Genomic DNA, 24196 nt, shown 5'->3' on the forward strand with positions numbered 1-24196 from the left:
AGGAACACTGCCCTTCAGAGCACATTTAGAGACCCTGGCTCAGCACTTACGCCAGGACAAACCATTCTCAAACACCGTGCTTCCCTGCCTGCAGGTTACGATGCACTCACAGAGGCAGAAGGCTCATTACTGGCCCTAATCTAAAGCCCATACTTCCTGATTTGGTGCCCACATGACGTGCCCGTGCTGGCATTTTCCTGCCCAGAGGGCCAGGCCCCTCAGGATGCTCCCACCCTGGGCTGGGAGCTCACGGGACGCAGCAGCAGCACGTCCATGGCGACAGACAGCTCGTCTACCGGCGGCGTTTGGCAACACGGAATGATTTCACAGAGGACACTCCATCTGTCACTCCATTCTGCGGCAGAGCCTGACCTCACTAGCACTAAGGAAGCCCCAGCAGATTAACATTTAATGATGTTTTCAGTTTCAGCCCTCGTAATTTTCCTTCTTTCAGAGTTCACACATGAAAGAGGAAGAAAGCCATATATTATGTACAGCATATGGGTCCTCATCTTGCAGTCACCTCCTTTAGCATGCTTGACTTTGACAGGTACAGATTTTTTTTCTTCTTTCTGCATGGAAAAAAAAATATTCTCTACATATATTTTACTCCAGAAATGGAACATCAGCTGCTCCTTGCATACACAGACCATTCCTGTTTTGATTTGTGTAACCATGATACCCAATTAGGTTTAAATAAGTAAAGACAGGAGTTTTGGTTCCTCGTTGCTGCCTAAACAGAGCAAGGAAACTAAACCCCTTCCTCACCAAGACAGACAGATTGAGTGAGATCTTTTAGGTCACTCTTTTTGTTGTCTTGAAAAAATACATTTAACCACATAACTTAATGCAAAAAGAAATCCTTAAGGGATCAGAAAAGTACAGTTAGTGTTGGTTTTGTTAAGCAGTTCTGTTACTGTTTGTGTTTTCTGCTTGGGAAATGTCCAGCTTGTATCCTGTGCTGAGCAGCACATGTGGATGAAGTGCTCTGAGTTCTGATCTTCCAAAGGCCTCCTTCCTTTGTCCATGAGGAAGGACCGCCAGTGCTAAGTGGAGCACCAGCTGAAGGCACTAAGTCCCACCACAAGAACAGAAGCCCATTGAAGAAAAAACACTACAGTATAAAATCTCACAAAATATATGTTTGGTGGCATGGCTGAGCCTCTGATGATGTGGGTTGGTATTGTAGTAAATGGTGAACTGGAAGAGGGATTTAGATGAGAAAGCACCAGAATAAAAGTGATGGCCCAAACCAGCAGAGAGATAACAAGTTGCTGAATATTTCTGGAAGATAAGGGGATAAATTTTGAGTTTGGGATGTTATTTACCAGGAGGTGAGGCAAAAGACTGAACCTTGAAGTAAACAGATCACAAGAAGTGGTAAGATAAGTGCCAACAGGGTAATCTGAGTGGCTTTGGCTATGATGCTGTAGAGAGAAGCAAGACAAGAACACAGGAGGCTACAATAGAAGAGCATCGACTGACTGCAGCTACCAGCTAGTTCTGCAGCCAGAGCACAGCTGCTGTGTGCACTATAATAGAGAAAATGCCTGAGATGATGGAAAATGTTCAATGAAAGTAAGAGCTGTGAAGTCATGAGGAGAAAAATGAGGCTGTTAACCTGTCCCTCCCAGTAATCTTTTGGTATTTGTTTTTTAAAATAATGCCCATGAACCTTCAGTAGCCAGCCAAGCAATGCTCCCTGCAGCCCATGGTGAGATGGCAGCTGTCCCTCTGCACTCATGGAGGAACGTGGTGGAACATTCCCTGAAGGCACCAGGAGGGGTGAACTTGGCCACTGGACTTGGATGTTGTGGCCAGAGGGTTTGCTGCCAGTGGACTCTGATTGTGCAGCTTTGGAAGACCCCGGTGCCAGGGGAGTTTGTTCCCAAAGCAGCCCCTGACTCTGTGGGAAGCCCAGGCTGGAGCAGCTCCGGACCTTGTGGGAAGGACTCATGAAGGAGAGGTTGGTGGAGGACTCTCTCCCATGGGAGGGACCCGTGAGGAAGCAGGGAAGGACTGTAAGGAATCCTCCTTCCTGAGGAGGATGGCGCGGCAAGAACCACCAGCCTGTGAACTGACTCTAAACCCCATCCCCTGTCCCCCTGTGCTGCTTGGGGGAAGGAGGGACAGAAACCGGGAACAAAATGATTTGGGCCCAGGAAGAAGGGAAGGGTGGGGTAACATATGCAAGCCCTGCTCTGTGTGTTGTCTGTGTCCTGTGTGTGTTTGATTAGTGTGAAATTATTATTATTTTTTCCCCAAGTTGAGTCTGTTTTGCCCAGGACCTTAATCGCTGAAGAACCCTCCTTGTCCTTTGTCTCGACCCATGAGCTTTGTCTTCCTCATCCCAGAGTGTGTGAGGGGGAGTTGAATGAGGGGCCATGGGCCTGTTCCTTTGTTGTCATGTTGGGCCCAAACCATGACACTCTCCCTGCCCCAAACATATGCACTGGCACAGTCCCCAACAGCAACATACAGTAGGGAAGGGAAGAGTGCAGCAAAGACCTGTAGATAGATTTCTACCTATGTAACATTTTCACTGGGTACCATCCTTAGGCGTGGGGTCTTGGCCAAAGTATAGACAGCATATCTACAGGATATAACCACTTTAACTATCCCTATCTACAAAGATATCCAACCCCCTCAGCAAGAGAATCTGCAGTCTTAATTAACCTTGTGAGAAATGAGGAAAAGATAGATTATGCTTAGCTACTGCCTCATTTTGTTAACGAGAGATAATTGAAAAAACACATGCTAAAGTGATTGCCTAATCATCACATCAAATTAATTTTAAAAAATCAATTCATCGTGATCAAGTAGTTATTTACTAAAAAAGCAAAACACACAGAGCACATTACTTGTTGGGGTGAATCGCATCCAGTCTGGACAAACAGCCTTTATGCGAACAGCTCTACAGAGCAAGGAAGATGGAGGTTGTGCCCCAGAAGCCTTTGGATGAATTTTGGGAATCAGAGCATCCTTCCCACTGCTCCATCACCTTCCTTTTGAGGATGTTTCCTGTTCCTTTGCTGTTCATCCTAAGGAACTTCTAATGCCTGGATCAGCAAAATTCCCCTTGCAGCAATACCCTGACCCTATCCATTCTCCCTCTGACATCAAAGTAAGGGCAATGAGGTTTCACATTAAGAGCTTGCATGACTCTACATCTCCAAACAGCAGGATTAGGCCTGTTGACCACAAAAGTCCTCTGTCATCCCCATCCTCTAATGACATTCTCTTAAGCTAGGTTTTCCATGAGGAAACGTGTCAGGCAAGCATATAATTAATTACTTGGAAGTAATTTAATCTGAAGAGCTTTGTTCCAAACTCGTAAAGCTCTGCAGATGTAACAAAGCATTCAGGACACAACTTATTTTAGGAATCAGCAATATGCTTTAGCCAGAAATCTCAATTTGTAAATACTGCATCCTGGCCTAGCAGATTTCCTTCCTGATAGACCATGACCGCTTCATAATTCTAGGGCAGAACCATGAAGATTAATAAAAAGCAGAAAGAGGATTTTAATCAACACAGCCAGCTGGTCTGTGGTTTAGATTATGTTGTGGAAGGGAAAGTGTAACATTAAGATTGAATGAAAAATGCAAAGCACTCATTACCCCACAGAATATCTCTACCAGCTAAATTAACATTAAAATCAAATTTGCAAATCCTGTGCTTATATTACCAAGCGTAGGCAATTGTGATATATTTAAGTCACCTAGAAATTAAAACATCCGCCTTTAAAATAATGAGTTTTCTTTTAAATCCTGTTCATAAGTCACTTTCCTTTCTACCCGTTATTAAGAAGATGACCTATTTTAAATCTCATCCTTTAAAAGTGTTGTAATGAGTTCCGTTTTTGGAGGGAGTAAAGCAGGACACAGGATGGCTGGAAAGCAACTAGTAAGGGATGGGGAGAGGAAGCCTGCTGAAAGCCTGGGAGCAGGAAGATGAAGGCTTTTCCAATACAGGGATGCACAGCCAAAGGATGAGAGCTGTGATCTGCAGGGGAACAGCTCTGGATGCCTGGGAGAAGCTGGCTCCTGCCAGAGGCAGACCTGGAGAGGTGGCTGAGGCTGCAGCCTGGCTGCTTGCTGCTCCCAGCCGGCAGATGCAGGCTGCTGCCAGCTGCTGCAGGGTGGAGGGAGAAAGGGGGAAACAAGCTGCCTGGACCCCGGCCAAGGAGGAACAAAAGGCTTGTGTGCCACGGCCACATCACCCTGACTCGCCGGCCGCCCAGTCTGCAGAGCACCATAGCAACCAGGGTTAAAATTGGGTCAAGATTGCCTGCGTGAAACCTGTTATTTTGAATATAGGGCTTGGGCCTGCACTGAAAATGTTCATCCATGAGCTATTTTGACAGAAGATATGCTATTTGGGGAAGCTGGAGTGGGACAGAAGACTATATGAGGACATCAAGCTGCCCAACATGCCGCCAGTGCATTATTTTTTTCTTTTGTTAACCTAGCCTGGGCCTGGACAAGACACACTAAGACCAGCTAAAGTGCCTTAACATGTCTGAAACCTCACTGCCACTCTGATTGTGCTCAGTAAGTTCCACATCCTGAGTCTGGCTGTAGAGAACAGAGGCTGGGCCCGGCAGGTATCTTACAACTCTGTCCCACTGTCAGTTTCTCTTCCCTTGCAAGAAGGGAGAATATTGTCAGCAAAGGTATTGGTGAGCAACTGAAGCATGAAGGCTTCATCAGGGGCCCTAGGTCTACAGAGGAGAGAGACCCAATCCCAGCTTCCTTAGTGCCGAAGATGTTATCCAAAGCTCTGGATCTACTAAGTTAAACTTCCTAAACATCCTGTTTCAAAAAGCACCATCTCCCCCTAAGAAACCTAAAAGCCTTCACCACAGACTCTTTTGTCTGGAGTGAACTAAATTCTGGCTCTAAACAGAACACCAAATTTCCACACCAATAGTACTGGCCTCACTGTTCTGCTTACTGAACATTTTGATTGCGTTGACCAGTTACAATCAAATTATGTAGAGGCTCAGCCACATCATGTTTCTACAAGATTCAAGAAAATCTGAAGCCAAGAAGAGAAAAAGACCCAAATGGGTGTGTACACACAAAGAAACAGACAGGCACAATTTAAGATCTTCAGAAGCAGATAGGAACTCCCTGTGTGAGGGAGCAGCCAGCTTCCCCTGTCAGTGTGAGAATAGTTCAAATGAGAGCTGGTCCTGCCTTTTGCCCCATCAAACAAGTAGGGAACATGGGAGGAAGCAAGCATCATGTGGCAGAGAAATCCACAGAAGCCAGCAGAATGGCTGGGATTTTTGCTATGTAATATAATGTCATATATAAAAGCTATGCCTTCATATAAAGCAACATACTATACAAAAGTCCTAAAGCACTGAAACTAGTTTTGGATTTATTTTCTGTGTATCTTGAAACTAATTTCTATACCTACAAATAGCTGATCTATTTTAAACATACTATAGCACGCACACCGAGAGAGAGAAAAAAGTAAACCTGAAGTAAATCAGGATTTCATTTAGCAGCTGGATTTTCTCAGGCTCTATGCAAAGGATTTGTAATTTAAGAAGTGAATGACTCCTGAGTGAGCAACTTCTTGCACTGTGGGCAGAATTTAACCCATGAATGATTCTTAAAGCAAGTATTTTTCTGATTCTAGAAAGCAAGCTATGATCCTAGAAAAACATTGATAAGCAGGACTTGATCAAAAACTCACCTCTGGACCTCCCCTCAGACCTGTGATGTGCAGGACTCTAAACTCAGCTTTGGGATTGCTAACTTCTCACAGGAGGCTCTCATCAGGTCAACACAAATAGCCTCCTCACTACCTACCAGGCTTCTTCTGAACTAGAGAGTCATTTGAACTGAGCTGCAGCCAGAGAGCAGAATGCCCCTTTACTCACAATTCCTGCAGCTTCAGGTGGGGTTGTGCCCAAAGGCTGCCAGCTAGTCCAGCTGAGGACTCACCCCACAGAGTCATTTGTCTGCTCTTCTGCCTTGTACTTGGTTTCCACAGGATGACCATGCAGGATTTTTCCCGTATAGCCTTTCCACTTAGTGTGCTGAGCTTTTAAGTGATCTCAGATCTTCACTTCAAATGCCACTGCTAGATGAGAATTACTGAGAGACAGGCTTGGTAAGGGCTGACACAGTAAAGTGTTGTGCTTTAAGCCCAGTTGGCAACTAAGCACAACACAGCCACTCACTCAGATAGATTTCCCCACTGTGGGATGGAGAGGATAAAATATAAACAACACCTCATGGGTCGATACAAGGACAGGGCAAGTTCACTTGCCAATTATGGTCGTAGGCAAAACAGACTTGACTTGGGGAAAAAAAAATCAATTTATCACCAATCAAATCAGAGCAGGATAATGAGACATGAGATCAGATCTTAAAAACACCTTTCCCCACTCCTCCCTTCTTCCTGGCTCAAGTTACTTCACCCCTGATTTCTCCACCTCGTTTTCCCCAGCAGCACAGGGGGACAGGGAATGGCGGTAAGGTCAGTTCATTTCACATCATCTCTGCTGCTCCTTCCTCTTCAGTAGTAAGAACTGCTCAGTCTTCTTCTGTTTGGGTATGGGGTCCCTTCCACTGGACAGAGTCCTTCATGAACCCTCTGACATTAGTCCCTCCCCTGAGGTGCAGTCCCTTGGGAACAAACTGCTCCAGTGCGGGCTTCCCACAGAGTCATGGCCTGCTTCGGTCACAGTCACCTCCCCTGGTGTGGGGTTCTCCATGGGTTTTAACTCCACATTTGCTTCATCCACCATGGTCTTCATGGGCTAGTCTACCATGGTCCTCTAAGACGACCATGCTGCTGTCTGACCATGCTGCTGTCTGACCACAGGCTGCCAGGGAACCTTTGCTCAGGCACATCATCTCCCTCCTTCCTCACTGTCCTTGGTGTCTGCAGAGGTGTTTCTCTCTCACCCCACTCCTCTCCCACCTACAGGCCTCTTTTATCAGTTTAATTTTCCCTTCTTAAATATGTTATCACAGAGGCACATGCCCCATTACTGATGGGCTTGGCCTCAGCCAGAGGAGGGTCCGACTCAGAGCCAGGGCAGCTTCCAGCAGCTTCTCACAGAAGCCACCCTGTAGCCTCTCCCTGGCAACCAAAGCCCCACTACACAGACCCAGCACAATAAGTAAAAATGTGAATTGCCATATCATGTTCTGGGTATGAACAGCATGACTTGAAACATGGATCAGAGGGTACCAGCTTGCCCTGTTTCAGCTCCAGCCCCTCCTTCCTCCTTTTGCCCCAGCTTTTAAGGCTGAGCATAACATCTGGGGCCTGGGGTCACCTACCTTGCACCTCCAGCCTCCTTGCTGGCAGGGCAGGCTGCAAGGCAGAAAAGGCCTTGATGCTGTGTGAGCACCCTTCAGCAGCAACTGAAACATCCCTGTGCTATCAAGCTTCTCAGCACAAATCCAAAATATGGCCCTATACAAGCTAAGATGAAGAAAATTAACTCAATCGTAGCCAAAACCAGCAGAGGTTCCTTGGGCTTGCTGACCCGTCTGAAAAAAAAATGAACCGTCTGCATATGCACTATACAGCCAGCACTTGCTTGGGCAATTCAATAGATTCTGAAAAAATTATTCTGGGGGAAGGAGAATTGAAACATTTTCTGGGATTTCCAGTTGACCAAGCACCCGGCTGACTCTCAGACAAAAGAGCCATCATGCAAGTATACGCTGAATCCCGTGCACTGGGCATCTTCTCTTGCACTTTTGGACTTTGTGTATGTGAAATCACAGGCAAATAGCAAAGTTTTGCTTTTTTTTTAACTACACTCAACTTCTAGATGGGAAAAAAGGACATCTTCTGAGATGCTCAGGGTTCTGTTACTCTACTGGTATTTTCTCCTGGTCCCCTGCTCCACTAACTCATTCAGTGGTAACCCAAATACAACATAATTAGTGTCACTGAAATAATCTGATTCCCCTTTAAAATTGTTAAAACACTGCATATTCCTATGTCATCACATTTTACAAGGTCTTTCAGCTCACTGCCATTCACAGATTTTCTCAGGAGCCTGAAGACTATTTATCACAGTTTTTCAATGCCAAGTATTTAATTTCTGCTAGGTCCTCCATAGCTTTTGCCAAGGTGGATTTTTGTTACCTCAGACATGTTAGAATACAGCCTTTGTACAGCAACTTGTCATCTTAAATCTGAATAAAACATCTGAGAGCACATTTACTAAAAATGCACAAAGGGAGTAAAGAAATAGTTGAAAATTCTTGAACAAGCAAATTAATTTGTAATAAGCTTTTTCATAAAGGAAGTAGTTCCTCTCCGACATGAGTATCACTCCAGATTCGAATCACAGGATTATTATTTTTTTTATTACAGGAAACACTGGGAGCTTATATTCTCCTACTACGGTGCTCTGTGCCACTGAGAAAAGTACTTCAAACCTAAACAGTGTGATGAAAACCAGGTGGGTCTAGAAATGTACTATTTTTGTTCAAAATGCACATGCATTTTAAGCAGTGACCAGAGGGCATGTCTTAGGAATTACCCTCAGGTATGGACCATAAAAAACTGAAAGCACAAATTTCTGATGCTTTTGGATCCAGAGTTCGAAGCTCACTTAGTTTCTGAGATATTACAGAACATGTGGTCTACACCATAAATACTTCCTAGGAAAAAAAAAAAAAAAAAAAAAGCAATAACGACCCAAACACTTATATATTTAAAGTTAAAGTAGTGAGTCATTTAGGGGGAAAAAAAACCGCATGGGCATTGCAGTTAACCCCAGCTGAAGCACATATATTTAAAAAACATCAGTGAGAAGGTCATCCTTGAAGGAAATCCCAAAATAATGACAAAAGAAGTACCAAATTAAGGCACAGAAACAAATTAAACTCTCCCATTTCATTGTCAGGCAATATATACACAATTAAGACACATTGATGTTTACAATGACTGTGGTCAGCTCTTTTTTAAAGATTAATTTTTCTTCCTAATGTTTCCCTTTCACAGCTAAATTAAGAATTTCATTAAGAGTAAGGTTGTTCAAATGTAGCTTTTACATTATAAATCTTTACAAGCCTGCAGTCTCTCCATTATATTTATTTTCTCTTTTCTACACAAAATGAATCATTGTTCTAAACATACCCCCCAACACTATTTATACTGGCCTTAGTTATTACATCTGTTTTCCTTCTGTCTGAGCAACTAATGTGGAATTCCATTCAAATAGCTTTACCTTAAAAATGTGTTTCCAAAATATAAACAGAAAGATTTCTCCCACGCATGTGTGTATCCATAGGCATCTTAGAAAGGCACGCAGGGCAGACACTACTCTTCTCAAATGCTTCTATTCTTTCATCACACCAGCACAAGTCACAAACACCAAGAAAGAAAACAACACCTGAATATAGGAATAAATCGTTCATTCCTTATGGACAGGGTGGTTTGTTTTTTAAAGAAAGGGGAGCTGAAACACGTCTCATTCAAACAGCAGCAGCCTCATTAAATCACACAATTATAACACTAATGATAGTACTGCTTTCTGAAATGGAAACACTTAGACCATGGAATTGACCTGTTGTTCCTTAACAGGGACACACTTCAGCACTACAGCACTTCTTGTAGAGGGAATCTGCACAGTGCTATGCTTTTCTCTCCAAGTTTTGTTTGGCTTTGTTAGAAAAAAAAAAAAAAAAAACCAAAACATACTTTTTATATAAATAAAGAACAGTGGATAGTAAAAGAAAGTGGATGCCTGTGAGAAAGATGAAGGTCTCCTGACTGCAAATACCCTATTATTGTCTTACCGTCTTCTTAAGGACTGGAAGGCATCACAGCTCAGCAGAGTTCCTACTCATTTGTTCTTGTCTGCTGTATGTACAATAACATATAACTTCACTATTGTCAACGGGATTAATTATTTATACATCATATACTCCATAGCCTCACAACCTTTTAGACACAGTTCCTAGAAACTTAGAGCTATGGTTGGTGTCAAATACTTTATTTTTGTCCTTGGTTTTTTTTTAATTTAAAAGTCAAACTAACAAGAAGATGCCATGCAACTCAGCAGGAGGTTTAAAAAAGTATTCAGGGCCATTCACAAGTCTCTTTTTTCATATCAAGAACTTGATTGTCTTTTCCCCAAAGAACAGAATGATCAGCAACGTTTTAGATACACTGTCGATAAAAATAGAAGTAGTAATCGGTAAAAAACATTCCAGCAAAATAAGGCTCTGTTGAGCAGACTGCAAAACCCTGCAGAAGACAAAAACAACAAAAAAAAAAAGATTCTTACAGGATCTTCACTCATTACAAATGCTATTTGTCTTTTGCCATGTTGCCATTTGAAAAGGCTTACCGGTACAGCTACACGGAAGTAGTACGCGCTGTCATACAATTTAGCTACAGGGAGAGTCCAAATATGGTGACGTCCCTAGAGGATAAATGAGGGAGAGAGATTAGATAACCTCACTTCACATTAAACTGGAGAGAAGAATAGGCTTTGGAAACATTTCATTGACAAATGCAGTGCAATGTAATTACTGTAAAAAGACTTGATAGCTATAGTCAGAGTATTTAAAGTTTCTAGTGTCTCAACTCCAACTTTCCCTCCTCCCTTCACTTTCTGACACATTCTCTGTTGGAGATTATATGTTCACATGATACAATTTATGTGAGACTGCTGAATCCAAATGATTGCTGTCCTATCTTTTGGTAAGGAATAAGCTTTCCAGTCCCTGGGACAATGCTCTTGAAAAAACCCTCTCCAACCAGGTAGCAGACGATCAAAAGTTTGCAAGATCAGGTCCCTAAGTATTTTTTACTGGGAAAAGATAACATGTTTTAACAGCTTTTATTCCCATTGAGGCAATCTGGAGAATGACATGTAAACAACTCTTGCTTTTAGAATGAAGAACTTTCCCTAGAGAGATTTACTGGTAAACTCACATTCACAAAGAAATAAATCACAGAATCTCAAGGGTTGGAATGGACCTTGAAAGATCATCTAGTCCAACGGCCTTGCCAGAGCAGGGTCACCTAGAGCACATCACACAGGAACGCGTCCAGGCAGGTTTTGAATGTCTCCAGTGAGGGAGACTCCATAACCTTTCTGTGCAGCCTGTTCCAGTGCTCTGTCACTCTCACAGTAAAGAAGTTTTTCCTCACATTAATGTGGAACCAACTATGCTCCAGTTTGCACCCGTTGCCCCTTGTCCTATCACTGGACATCTCTGAGAAGAGCCTGGCTCCATGCTCCTGACACTCGCCCTTAATTTATAAACACTTATAAACATTGATGAGGTCATACTACATTTTTTTCCAGTGAAATCAGGACTTAAAAACTGGAACTCATTACCCATAAGACAATAATGGAAACAAAGGCCTTAGGTGAAAATACTCCCATTTCTAAAGTACCTCTGGAGATATAATGAGTTATATGGGTGAGTTAGGCTGAAGCAGACTGAAAACTGTCCTTGTAGAGATTTTTATAAAATTCAGTGTAAAACTGACTCCTGCAAAACATTGAATCTCATTATAGTCATGCCAAAGACAACTTTGACTAGCAAGACTCAAAGTACCCCTTGGATTTCTACTACCTTAATCAAGATCAGAAATTTGCAGCCAATGATTTTATAAAAGCAATCCCCACACACCAGAGTATGGCTCCAAAAATCTTACCTGTGTGGTTTCTAGGAAATCCTTCCTACTGTTTTTGCTTGAAGAATAATGGGAGCAATAATTTCCCAATGTGACTTTGCAGAGAAATACAATTAATGGTTCTGTGGTGCTTCAAAAAACAGAAGGAGAGAGAAAAATAAGGATCTACTCCATTGCTTTTAAATAGAAGAATCACATATATAAATATGATATAGACAGAGGGGGGAAAAATCCAAATAATTTAATTGTGGAAAAATACAGCAGAGGAGGAGCTTACTTCACTTGTTGATATGGAGGAGATAAACCTAAGCCACCAACCTCTAGCCTGGTCTCATTCCTTCCCATGGATGGAGGATGTTCTGCATTTGGAAATGTGAGTGAGCTCTACAGTCGTTGAGATAAATCTAGAAAGGTACACTAAGCTTCCTCAAACCTTAGGCATATTCCTACCAGAAGCTATTGTATATGACTTCTTATACATGTTAATATTCATTACATGCTTGAGTTGCACAGCTTGCATTATGCATAGGCATAATATACCTATACCAGAGGGCACCTGGGCATCTAAACACAACGTCAATTTTATGGAAGACAAAGTCATAATAAACCTTAAACAGGGACCTGTACAAATAACTCCCATTTGCCACTGGACACATGCAAATATATCATTAAAAAGAAGTTAAAATATTCCAGATTTTGTCTGGGAAAACAGTGGTAAACAGAACTTCATTCAGAATCCTTCAACAGCAAAGACCCCATGGCCATATATTCTCCAAACCATCTCTAGGGAGAGTTTCCAGTACTTCCTAGTTCATTAGATGGCTTTTCTGAGAAGAGTATAAACAAACAAAAATACCTTGTAGATTCAAAGGAACTCAGTTATATCGATGGCTAGCAGGAAAAAATGAAAGCAGAAGGTGGGGAAAAGGTAACATGAATATTTACAGCCTATGCTGAGGGGAACAATGAAGCACACCACAACAGAATGTGCTTTTCCAACATTCAAAAGGTTATTATTACAAGAAACATTAGTTTTAAAATTTATCATTCATATATGGCAGATCCTCTGTCCTAAATTGGCTGGCAGTAGTTGGTTTCATTTGTTTTTACTCAGCAGGTTTTTCAAATTTTTTAAGTATTTACAGTATCTTTCAGTGTTTGGACACAGTAATCCAAATATGTTTGGGTTTTGTTAAGTGTTTTGATTTCTGTTAACTTTGCAGCTTTTTTTAGTGGAAGTATATAGAAAAGGCATACACTGAAAATCAGCTTTGTCTCAAGCCACAAACCATAAACTCAGCAACTGCTTCAGTGTAACTCTGAGTATGATGTATTAATCCCTACATGGGAGGGCTGTATTATTAGGTTATAATGGCATACACTTAAAAGACATTTTCAGTTGCTGTAGAAAACAAGTAGGTATTTCTAGAGTACTCATATATATTTCCTCTTATCTGAAAAAGGTGGATGTTTACAAGGATAACATTCAAGATCAAAAGAGGGGACCTAAAAAACTTTCATAACTTCAGCGCTCTTTCTTAGAGAAAGTGGAGTCACAAAGTGTCATCAAGCTGAGTGTTTGGCAGTTGTTGCTGCCTTTCTCATAGAAGAACCCCAAAATAAAGGATTGTAGTGCTTCTGGGAGAACACAATAGAGCTAGGCTTTCATTGGGGGAGAAAACATATGCTGAGAGGAGTAGGTGTGCTCCATATTCCTCCAGTAAGTCTTAATTTTATCTATTAACAGACATTCCTGCAGAAGAATCCCTTCTTGTAGGGCTTCGCAAAACAAACCAAAAAAAGGTGTTCTCTGGAGTAATCTATGTATGTTCCTAACAGTATTTTTGCACACCAAAAACCCCAAATCCCTAGGTCAAAGGCCACAATCCTGTTACTATATATGTCTGCTTAAATGATTGTTAGACCGAACCTTAAGACCACTGGTTTTTAATACCTGCATCAGTGAGTGAAATACTCATGGTACTGAGAGCAGCACTGGGCCTGTGCTACAGGAAAAGATCCACCCCAAGGTCTATATTAAGGACTTAGTTGTGCACAGATTTTTCCCACACCTCTGAACAGGGACAGCTTAGTGTCAACAGAGAAATCATGAATGACTTTTTAAAAAAAAAAAAAAAATGAGCCACTATCTTGTTATGCCTTTATTAACTTAATTGGACTTACTTTATTTCCAGTGAGATTTCTGCATCCATGGGTGTATATTTGCTAACAGGAATAACAAAACTGTGATTTCCAGACCTGAAAAAGGAGGCATTCATGCACACAAGATTTCAAGATAGATGGTATCTTTGTAAAAACAAGGAAATTATATTTCAATTTAAAAATTAAAAAAAAATTAAAAGGTAGAAAAAAACTCCTGCACACTCAAGGTAACAACTGTGAGAAGGAGCCAGCCAAGCAGCAATGCCACACTAATGGCATTCTATACCACCATAATAAAGCATGATGAAACAATTCATAGAATCATAGGGTTTGGAAGGGACCTCTGAAGTCCAACCACCTTGCTGCAGCAGGAACACCTATGGAAGATCACACAGGAACATGTTCAAACAGGTCTTGAAAGTCTCCAGGGAAGGAGACTCCACAACATCTCTGGGTAACCTGTTCCAGTGCTCTGTAAACCTCACATTAAAGTTCTTCCTCATGTTGAGGTGGAACTTCCTGTGTTGCAACTTGGTGCCATTTCCCCTTGTCCTATCACAGGGCACGACTGAAAAGAGAGTGGCCCATTCTTGACATCCACCCTTCAGATATTTGTAGACATTAATATAAGGTTCCCTCTTAGTCTTCTCTTCTCAAAACTGAACAGCCTCAGGTGTCTTAGCCCTTCCTCATATGACAGATGTTCCAGTCCTTTAATCATCCTTGTAGCCCTCCACTCGACTCTCCCAAGTAAATTCCTGTCCCTCTTGAACCGGAGAGCCCAGAACTGGACACGAAACTCCAGATGTGGTCTTACAAGGGCAAAGTAGAAGGGGAGGAGAGCCTCCCTCAACCTGCTGGCTATACTGTTCTTAATACATCCCAAGATACTATTGGCTCTCTTGGCCACATGGGCACATTGCTGTCCCATGGATAACTTCTCCACCAGGACCCCAAGGTCCTTCTCCATGGGGCTCCTTTCTAGCAGGTGAACCCAATTCACTTACCTGCACTGTAGATTTTTACTACAGTAGCGACTGTCAATGCTCTGCTGAGTTTCCAAGATCTGTATGGAACTGATTGTTGTATCAATCCCTGAAAATATAAAGAATCATGTTTTCTTCCTGGTTATTTAAGAAATCTTAGATAACAGCATAATAAAATTCCAGTTAATACAGTGGCATCTACTCCCTTGCTTGCCACTACAGGAGCTGCTACAGGTCTAAATTAACACTCAGTAAAAAGCTTCTTGTTCGTTACCTTCCTTCTGCCATTACAGGAGAGATAAGATCCTTGTTCAGCTTACAAGGACAAATATCCTGGGCACCTAATATTGTAGAACCTTCTTTTGAGCAGCCATCGCAAGTTCTTTTGGTGGCAGCCCAAGTAGGATATAAATGTGTCGATTTTCATGGACTAGAAGCCATGCTCATGCAAGTAACCATTAATTTTGTTAAAAATTAATACATTTTTGCCAAAATAAATAATTTGGAATGCAACAAAACTTTTTCCTTAACTGGTGTGCAAAAAAATCTACCTAACTCTTCTGAATATTGTAATTTTGTCATAAAACAGTCTTGAACTTCAAAGAGCTTAGAGTTTTGTAATATTCTACATATACAAGCATCTTGAAATACAAAACAAAATATGCTCAGCTAACCAAAAAATATATGCACACGTCAGTACAGCCATGATGGTGTGACTCTTCCCTGAGGCAGATCAACCCTTTGGAGAGCTATGTGGCAAGAACAAGTATGCTAACACAGCAGCACTGCTTCTGCTTTCACTGCTGGCCTGGGAATCACTGCTCTGAGCAGCATCCAGAAAAGCTTTTTTCTTCTACACACATTTACAGCATCAGAACAGAGAAGGGCCACAGTTAGGACCTGCAACATCTCAGACCCCTAAACCAGCGTACTTCAGTCTGAACTGTGGAGCATCCTCAAACAGAAGGGGCTGAACAAGTTTCATCACCCCAAGAAGACCTAGGCTCACTCTGCCAGTGGTTTAGAGGAAGCCCAGGTGTGGAGGGAGTGTGTGAGCCATCACACTTCTGCTGTTGCCTCCAGCATTGAGCTGCTGAAATTTTAAGTCTTGCAATGTGGTGCAGAAAGCATAAGGAGGCCTAAGCGTGCTCTTCACATCACACTGTGAACACTGTTTTTGTGCTTCTGTTCTGCTCTACAGCAACAGTTCCCTACTTTGCAAAGAAAATTGATGATTATACAACTTGATTACAAAACATCTGTGTGGTAGCACATACTTCACTTTCAGCATGCAAATATCCACAGATGCTTAAGTGTCGGAGGGAAATCGAGCATGTCTGTCTCAAAGAACTAGCACAGAAGAATATTACCCCATTTACAACATGTGTCATAGTAATGCCACAAAGACTTCTTCCTGAGGTATGCAGATGTAAAAAAAAACAAACAACAAACAAAACCAAAATAGAAATTTTTTTCCCAGATCATCCCACTGGGACATACCCAGGCAACAAGTAGAACCTGTCTTCTCTTCTTTACATGGCCCTCAGTAGCAACCTGCTTTAAATGCTTGCCATTGTATAGATGTTTTATTGCTTAATCTTTAATTGAACATTTATAAAAGAAACCCAAACATTCAAACAGAGCATCCACATAAGCAGAAAAGACAAGGCATCATCCTGCTCATCCTGAATTAATGTCAGAGCACACCATCATAACACACGTAATCAGCAGATACTCCATCTTTTCCATTTTCATGGAAAAGGATCAGTCTTTTCAGCCCAGACTGGCTCTGATAGCAGTGCACAGTCACTCAAAGGGGAGCATGAAATCAAGCCAAATGTCCTGTGTCAGAGAACTTAATTTCATCTCCACTGATGCAGGCAGTACCAGGATCTTAAGGTAGAGATGGTCCCTTTCAGCAGCTGATGTTTTTAATCTGTTAGGTCGACTGGGACAAATCCCAAACACTTATTTTACATGCCCTTTCCTGCACACAAATACCACACTCATGTGCTTAAGCAGTTTGCTGTGTAAGAGTTAGCAGTGTTGAGCACCTTACAAGATTTTAGCCCCCACCCAAGGAAAATTGTCACTTGTCATTTTATTGCATCTGAAGTATAAGAACTCTCTAGGGAGGGCAGCCAGAATGTCTATAAAAATCTAACAAAGATGTAAAAATAAATTGCAATGACAAGAAAATTATAGTGAATCACAGGTATTTCAGAGGTTTGTAAGTGCTAATTCTAATTAGATCAAATATCTCTAAATATCAGCAGCAGAATTCCAAGCCTAAAGGCAGGTTTTCAAAGTTATACAATTATACATTTCAACTTAAAAAGAAAGAAAAAAAAAAGAAAAAAAAAGGGACTTACAGTCATTTCCAAGATAAGGTCTTCCATTAGATTGTTTGACTGGATCTTGTCCAGGTAACATACTTTTGCTTCCTGTGAAAGGATGTATGTACAAATGTCTCCAGGTTAGCCTTGCACAGTAGTAAAAGCAAAATATGAATACAACAACAGAAGAAGATGTTTTCTTAATTTCTTAATTATCACTTGGATAAGGGCACACATAACCAACAGGAGAAACCTTTAAAATAAAAAAAAATGCTTTAAAATAGCACCTCAGAAGAAGATATATGAAGTCAAAAGACAGAAGAAGATATATGAAGTCAAAAGAAGTTTGTAGATAACAAGAAACAAGGTATTTGAAAATGAAAATTTTGAATTTGAAATTGCTAATATTGAAATTCTACAGAGTATCTAAAACATTTCAAAAAATAGCCTAATAGAAAAGGTTTTATCCCACACACAGAATATCACCAATTGTTGTAACAGAGAGCCAAAGCAAAAGTCAACATCCAGTCAGGCACTTCAGTACAAATCTGATCATAAAGACACATCTTTCTTATTAGTGAGAAAATTAATAAAGAGGCATCTGCCACACAAACATGGGCCAGGGGAATAACCTTGCTTTTTGAATGTGAAATACAAGACACTGAGGACTGACCCAGGTGAGACACAATACTTGAGAGAGAGAAGGATGAGTCACCAAATTAAAGAAGCTAATACATGGCTCTAATAACACAATCACCACGTTCACTGATGTGACCTCCCTAATTTCAAACATTGAACTAGGCTGGGTAATATAAGTTGATTATTATCTTTTTTAACTCTATTCATTTCCTTAGCATTTCTCTAGAAAAGCAAACTTTAAAAGGTCCTTTGAATAATCATCACATTGTACAACCTGGGGAAGGCAAGAGGCCCTTTGACCCCACGGGAAATGGTTTAAAGCTATTCCTGTGCTTTTATACTAACTGCCAGCCAAGAATCTTTCCAGAAGCATGTTACCAATAAACCAGTACTGAGAAATGTTATCTTGCCTAAACTAACATGCTTCATCAAATACCATTTAAATTGGGAAAAAAACCCAACAGAATCATGTATTTCTAGAATACCAAAATGCTCCATTCCCACATTTTCCAAAGGAAACACTCTGATCTCAAAATGACTATATAGACCAAAAATCACTGCTTTATTGTATAAAAAATTATTTTTGAAAAGGAAGGCTCAAAATGCATTATTTCACTGAGATTGAAACAAGACAGCTGGACTGAACTTACTTTTCTATTATTCATTCCAGATTTTGATTTTCATTTCAGTTTTGGGGAATATGAAAATTCAGACTTCCCTCATGCTAGTAGGTGACTGACAGAACGGAACAACATTACCAACTGGAATCTGAGGACCCAGCTGCAATGTAACAGAAAATCACCTCTGGGATTTCCATCATTTTTGTGTTCTGTTATGAACTTGTGATTCTGCTGCCAGTTATTCCTTAAATCCATTTTCTGTTTACTTGCTCATCATACAGATCTGCCAGTTCTGCCAACTTAGGTGGTAACGGTTGCATTTAGCAGTCATCTGCTGTCCCATTTCTTTACACTGGGATCTGCTGCCACACACCTAAAAAAATGGCTACTGAACACATGCAATCAAGTAGACATGTACAGTAGGTCTTGAGGCAGATCTAAACAAGACCTATTCATTCTCTCATTCATCCTTTTAATTTACAAACTAGTTGTCTCATCTTCCTTTCACTTTCTGCTGTTTTGTTTTAATAGTCTAGCTGTATTAGCAATGCATTAAACATTCTCTGTCTTTTTGCATTTTCATTAACAGAGAACTACTCAGTAGGAAAGCCTATATCCTCTGGTAACAGTAAAAGATTGCTCACTGAAAGGAAGATGTTCTCTCTGTAGGTACAATACTTCAGCTGTGCGAGTGTTGGCAGGAATATTTAGTACACGCTCTGAATTACTAAACATTTAATACTGTGATTCTTTAACAGATGACAGAAGAAGGCATTAAATAGGTATCAGAAATTTAAATAAAAACTAGGAGGAAGACAGGCTTACTTCACTAAGATTTCAACTATTTCAACTGTGTAAATATAGAAAATTATTTTTATTTGTTGTTTTTTTACTCTTCCTAAAATTACTATTTCATTATCCTTTAAGCTGATGCAATCCAAACAAAACATAGAAAACAGGACCTTAAGTTACTTTTATTTAGAGCTCAAGTTGCCAATTGAGAACACCATGAACCACCTAAAAACACTGCAGCAGTCTTCAATAAATTGTGGTAAACTTCCATTCTGTCACACACTGTAACTCTGAGAGCTTTTTCAAAGGCCCATGTGGGGTGTGAAGATCCAATTCAATAACAAATACAGAAGTACCAGCATGACCAGAATGTAATAAGGACAACGATTATCTTCAAATAAGACTCAGATAAACTCAACCAATAAATGTGATATTCTTTCTTTTCCTCATAAACTTTCTGGTTTTCATTCACATGAGTTAAAATTTTGTATAAGCAGTATGAAAAAAACCCCTGTGGATGATGTCTTGTAGTGGTACCTTGGTATGAATGCATTAACTACCATCTGAAAAAATAAATGCAAATTCATGAAGTTGACTCTTAAATTAGCATATAATTCAACTGTAATGTCAAATAGGTTTATCTGTCCATGAACCAGACTAATCAGCTGATTCTAAAATATCCAGTCTTTACCTTGATTACTCCTCTTATTTAATGCTTAGCTTTTATTTCTGAAAAGATTTTCCTTTTCATTTATCTTGGCTAGAGCTACATTAAGAAGCTTGTTGCTTTTCCTTCTGCTTGGATTTCATATTTACGTTGCTACCTTCTGTCTAGGGATACATTCAGCCTCATTAAACTTGTGCAGATCTGAAATCTTTCAGTACCTTGTGTATTGTGCTGATTTTTCACTCTTGGATCCACACTTAATGCTATTTGGAGCATAAGACCTTTACAAGGTAGTTCTTTGTGTTTATTCTTCTCTTCTCTTTCCACCTAATATCAAAAGCAGCCAGCTGGGGATAGAAGGTTCTCATATTTCATTTTCATACATCTCCAGTTCCCTCATTTGCAAGTGAGATTAATGTCTTTTTAATTAATCAACACTCTTTCAGGCTTCAGAGCAATACAAATCACTTAGGTATGACCTCTTGCTAGCACTGTAATGAGCTGTACCTGCCACAGGGCTGGCTTCAGCACTCATCACAAGAATCACGAGGACCACTTACATGCAGCTTGGCTGTAGACAACAGCACCTTGCAGGATTAAGAAGGGCCAGTAGTTGAATCCCACTGAAACAGTTAATGTGGGAAGAGTGGCACAGCAATTGGCAACACCTGCCCTTCAGAAGATCAACTACATTTGTCCCGTTTCACCTCAATTTGTCAACTGTGGTTAGTGCTTAGAACTGTTCTCAAGGCCAGGGAAGAAAGAGTATGAATGCTCAGTTCAGTCATACTTGCTTGTAGACATCGACAATATTAAGGTCTGGGAATGAGGAATACTTGTGCATATCTTGATGTATAAAATTTTTCTTATAAATATTATAAAAGTTGTAAATAGAGCAACTACTCATATATTCCACACATAACATTTGGCAAACAATATCTGAAAGAGAATTCAGTCCAATGAAAGTAATTCATTTCAGAGAGCTCTGCCGTCAAGTAACATTTCTCTACTCAAAACCCCACCTGAATGAGCAGTTTTAATCCAAAGTTTTATGTTTTCTGGCAATTGAATTTCTGTCTCTGCCCACAGAAAAGAGGTATCACCACACTGCGACAGGTTTTTTTCACCCTGTTAATTCACCTTCCACTACCCACAGTCAACTCATGGACAACTGTACCCAAAGGTTAATTAAAGGGATTAGTAACTTTATGGTTCACATGAGATCATTTACCATGAATGGCCAGGAAGAATAGCAACAGCTGAAAAAGCATTTTAGGACTCGGAACTCTTAAAGGTAACCAGGCCAGATTTTTTAAAAACATACTGACTGCAGTGATGATTAGTTTAATCAGGATTTTTTCAATCCTCTGAACTAGGCTTTTTTGTAGGAAGCTAACTACCTTTAAAGATTTGTCGCCCTTCCCTTACACTCTTCTTATAGTCTTTACTCAAATGGTAAATAATAGAAGTTAATGTTTCAACTTACGTTTCTCTTTTGCATTGGTTTTCTCATAACTTAGAGATGTGACTTTTTCTTGATGAATTGGACAACAATAGACCTCATCACAAGGCAAAATGTCACAGAAACTCACTTCAGGAATCCTGCTGACGGGTTGCGTGGTCTGAGAAATTGTGCTTTCCTCTGGCAGTGCTAAAGGAGAAAAATAAAACAACCTATAACTCTCACTAGCCCTCTGTGTCTATTGGCATTTCTACTGCCAGTTAAAAGCCTGTTATGTTTATGCAGACCAGAAGAGATACAGTACCTGCTGTGGTGGTAGAGGGAGAGAGTATAACAGAACTTGAGGTACTGCTGATGGAGAAAAATAAAAACAATATATTAAGACATGGACATCAGAGTTGTGGACCAAAACAGATTGGTCCACAATCTACTGCTGATTCACTGACATTAATTTAACTACTTGCCTGTAAACTGGATGTTTTTCAAAGCCTCTGTCGTAAATGCTAAGTAAATACAGGGTTGATATTGTCAAAACGCTGTAGAAAGAGAATTATTCTGTAGATTTACATCCATCTCTTATGTAATATTATATGAATAATACCTAAATACCACCTTGTCCAAATGTAATAACACAAGTGCTAACTACCCAATTACTTCCCCCTTAGTGGGGAAAAACTTAACTGAATTTAATGTGGTTTAGGTCAGATACTTGTATACAGCTAAATTCAACACAAAATATGGACAGTTTTCCATTGTAAACAGTCGCAACACCAGTTCAAAGTAACCTGTTCACAGAGAGATTACAAGCCACAGGTTTTTGGATTGGAAATAGAAAATGGCAATCTCAGAAGTTCAGAGCATAGTCTCCTTTCCATAAGTCCAATGCCGTAAGTTAAACTTTCAGAGTGGCAGGACTGCCCACCACATTGGGAACAAGCCCAGCATCATTTCACACAACAGAATCACTCTGTGCATCAGAAATTGTACTTAGGCACGAAATGACTGCATAAAACATTCAGAGTCTCAGGAGTCCAGCTTTGGACCCATAGCACAAGTCACTGAGATACATTCACCATACATTGTGACATGGATAGAGATTAGTTGTGTGCACCCCATCAGTATCTCACATACTAAAATTATTTCAATGTTACAATATTACAAAGCTTATTCACTGTTAATTTTAATGCATTGTGTTTGAGTAAGAAGGGAGAGAAGAGGAAAAAAATTGCAATCTTCTTTCTGGTAAGTAGGAAGAGGAAGGGAGAAGCAAATCAACTTGTTCATAATTGATCGTTACCATAGTGCCATAATAGCAATCAATGCTACTACAATCATCCAGAAAATCTTCATGGAGCAAGACTCTTTCCTCTTTGACCAGCAAACCTAGATAAAAAAAAGTTTGGTTAAGTTGCGCTTAACTAAGCTACTAGTAATAGATTCAGAAATATGACATTAGTCTGACTTTAATCTTTCAGAGTAACCAGACAAGTCATCCTTATCTAAGGGTCAGTATCTAAAGAGAAAAACTTAAGTAATGAAAGGCTCCCTAAAACTGTGAGTGCACAGCAGATTGTTGATAGTCTGAGGACAAATACATGACACAAGAAAAAAGCTCCTTCCCTTTTTTTCCCTGTCATTATTCGCACCCTTGGAGTATTTTAAAATCAAATTAAGAACTCAGTAAGCAGTGGCCAGAATTTTAAAACTGCAGCTTTCAGTATATGCTCAGACCATGTTAAACTTGGGCTGGTGTAAATGCAGAAGAAAGGCACTTCCTAAACAAGGAGGATGATCTTAGATGATGGAGCACTTGATTGTATAGGATAAAGAAGGTTTGACCTATTGTTTTCTCTTGCTCTTTGGCACTGGCAAAAGCAAGGCAGGCAAATGAGCACTGGTTCATCTTCAAGAGCAGGACTTTGCAACCTAGGAAGACTGTCTTGAAAAAGATCAACAGATAATTCTCTAACTCATTCAATCTCTGTGAAAAGGGGTTTCCTCTTTCTGCACCACAATATGGGCAAGAGGAAATAATTCAGTAGTAGCAGTGACATCCTGTCCAGCTCTTAACCACCCAAAAGAGCATCATTATCCTGTACAAAACAGAAGATGCTAATGGCAAACCGCTAAGAAAGGCTCATTCAAAGAAGAAAGTTGAGGAACAATTATCAATGTACAGGCTTCCAAACTGAAATGAACATATCTGTACAGTGCTGCACTGCACAGTGTGAGCACACCTACAGGCTCAACAGTTCTCTGCTGTTGAGTTCTCCTTCACACCATTACACAGTATGGATCTACTCACACTCACAATGTGTAAGCAAGAAGTGGAAGTGTCTCATATGTATTTTTCTATCTCAGCACAGTTAGTTGTTAAGATTCTAGCATGTCAGTAAATAATTCTGGCTAAGGAATTGGATATTATACTTCGAAACATTAAAGCTTTCACCAATATTTCAGCACTTATAAAAACTGTCTCAGAGGCATATTTCATATATTTATCTTTACTCACCTTGCTGTATTTTAGCGGGACTGATTTTTTTGATGGCAAAAGACTAGTAGCTCGGCTATACTTGCTGTAAGAGACAAGACCTCTTTAAATTTCAAATGCTTCAAAAACTAATGAATAAAAAAGACATTTTCAATAGGATGTTAATGTCACTTGCTTTTGCAATTTTAACGGAAAGACAGAAGTGTCACCAGATTCATTTTCAAGAACAAAGGCCTCCAGTTAACTCATTCAGGTGAATGTTTTTAAATGCTACATTTGATTTTAAAGAAAACTTGGAGAAATGGTTTAGCAATAGGAAATGCTCATCACTTTCATTGAAGTACTAATGAAGTACTTCCTTGCAAAAGAAGCTCTGCAGATTTCTCTTGGGGGG

The 24196-nt window shown here is 40.3% G+C and overlaps 1 protein-coding gene across 1 annotated transcript in view; it reads right to left on the minus strand.

The window, feature by feature from the left end:
- Nucleotides 1–10155: 10155 nt before the first annotated feature.
- Nucleotides 10156–24196, minus strand: part of MYRFL (myelin regulatory factor-like) — a 44460-nt gene continuing 30419 nt past the window's right edge. Inside the window, exons 14-18 of the mRNA XM_009997760.1 lie at nt 23824–23887; nt 22609–22694; nt 21772–21847; nt 10346–10420; nt 10156–10242 (exon numbers count right to left, since the gene is read on the minus strand). Of these exons, the coding sequence (XP_009996062.1) occupies nt 10156–10242; nt 10346–10420; nt 21772–21847; nt 22609–22694; nt 23824–23887 (388 nt within the window). The remainder of the gene's footprint in view (nt 10243–10345; nt 10421–21771; nt 21848–22608; nt 22695–23823; nt 23888–24196) is intronic.

The sequence above is a fragment of the Chaetura pelagica genome, unplaced genomic scaffold (assembly GCF_000747805.2).
Source record: "Chaetura pelagica isolate M959 unplaced genomic scaffold, ChaPel_1.0 scaffold314, whole genome shotgun sequence".
In the NCBI taxonomy this organism is placed as follows: Eukaryota; Metazoa; Chordata; class Aves; order Apodiformes; family Apodidae; genus Chaetura; species Chaetura pelagica.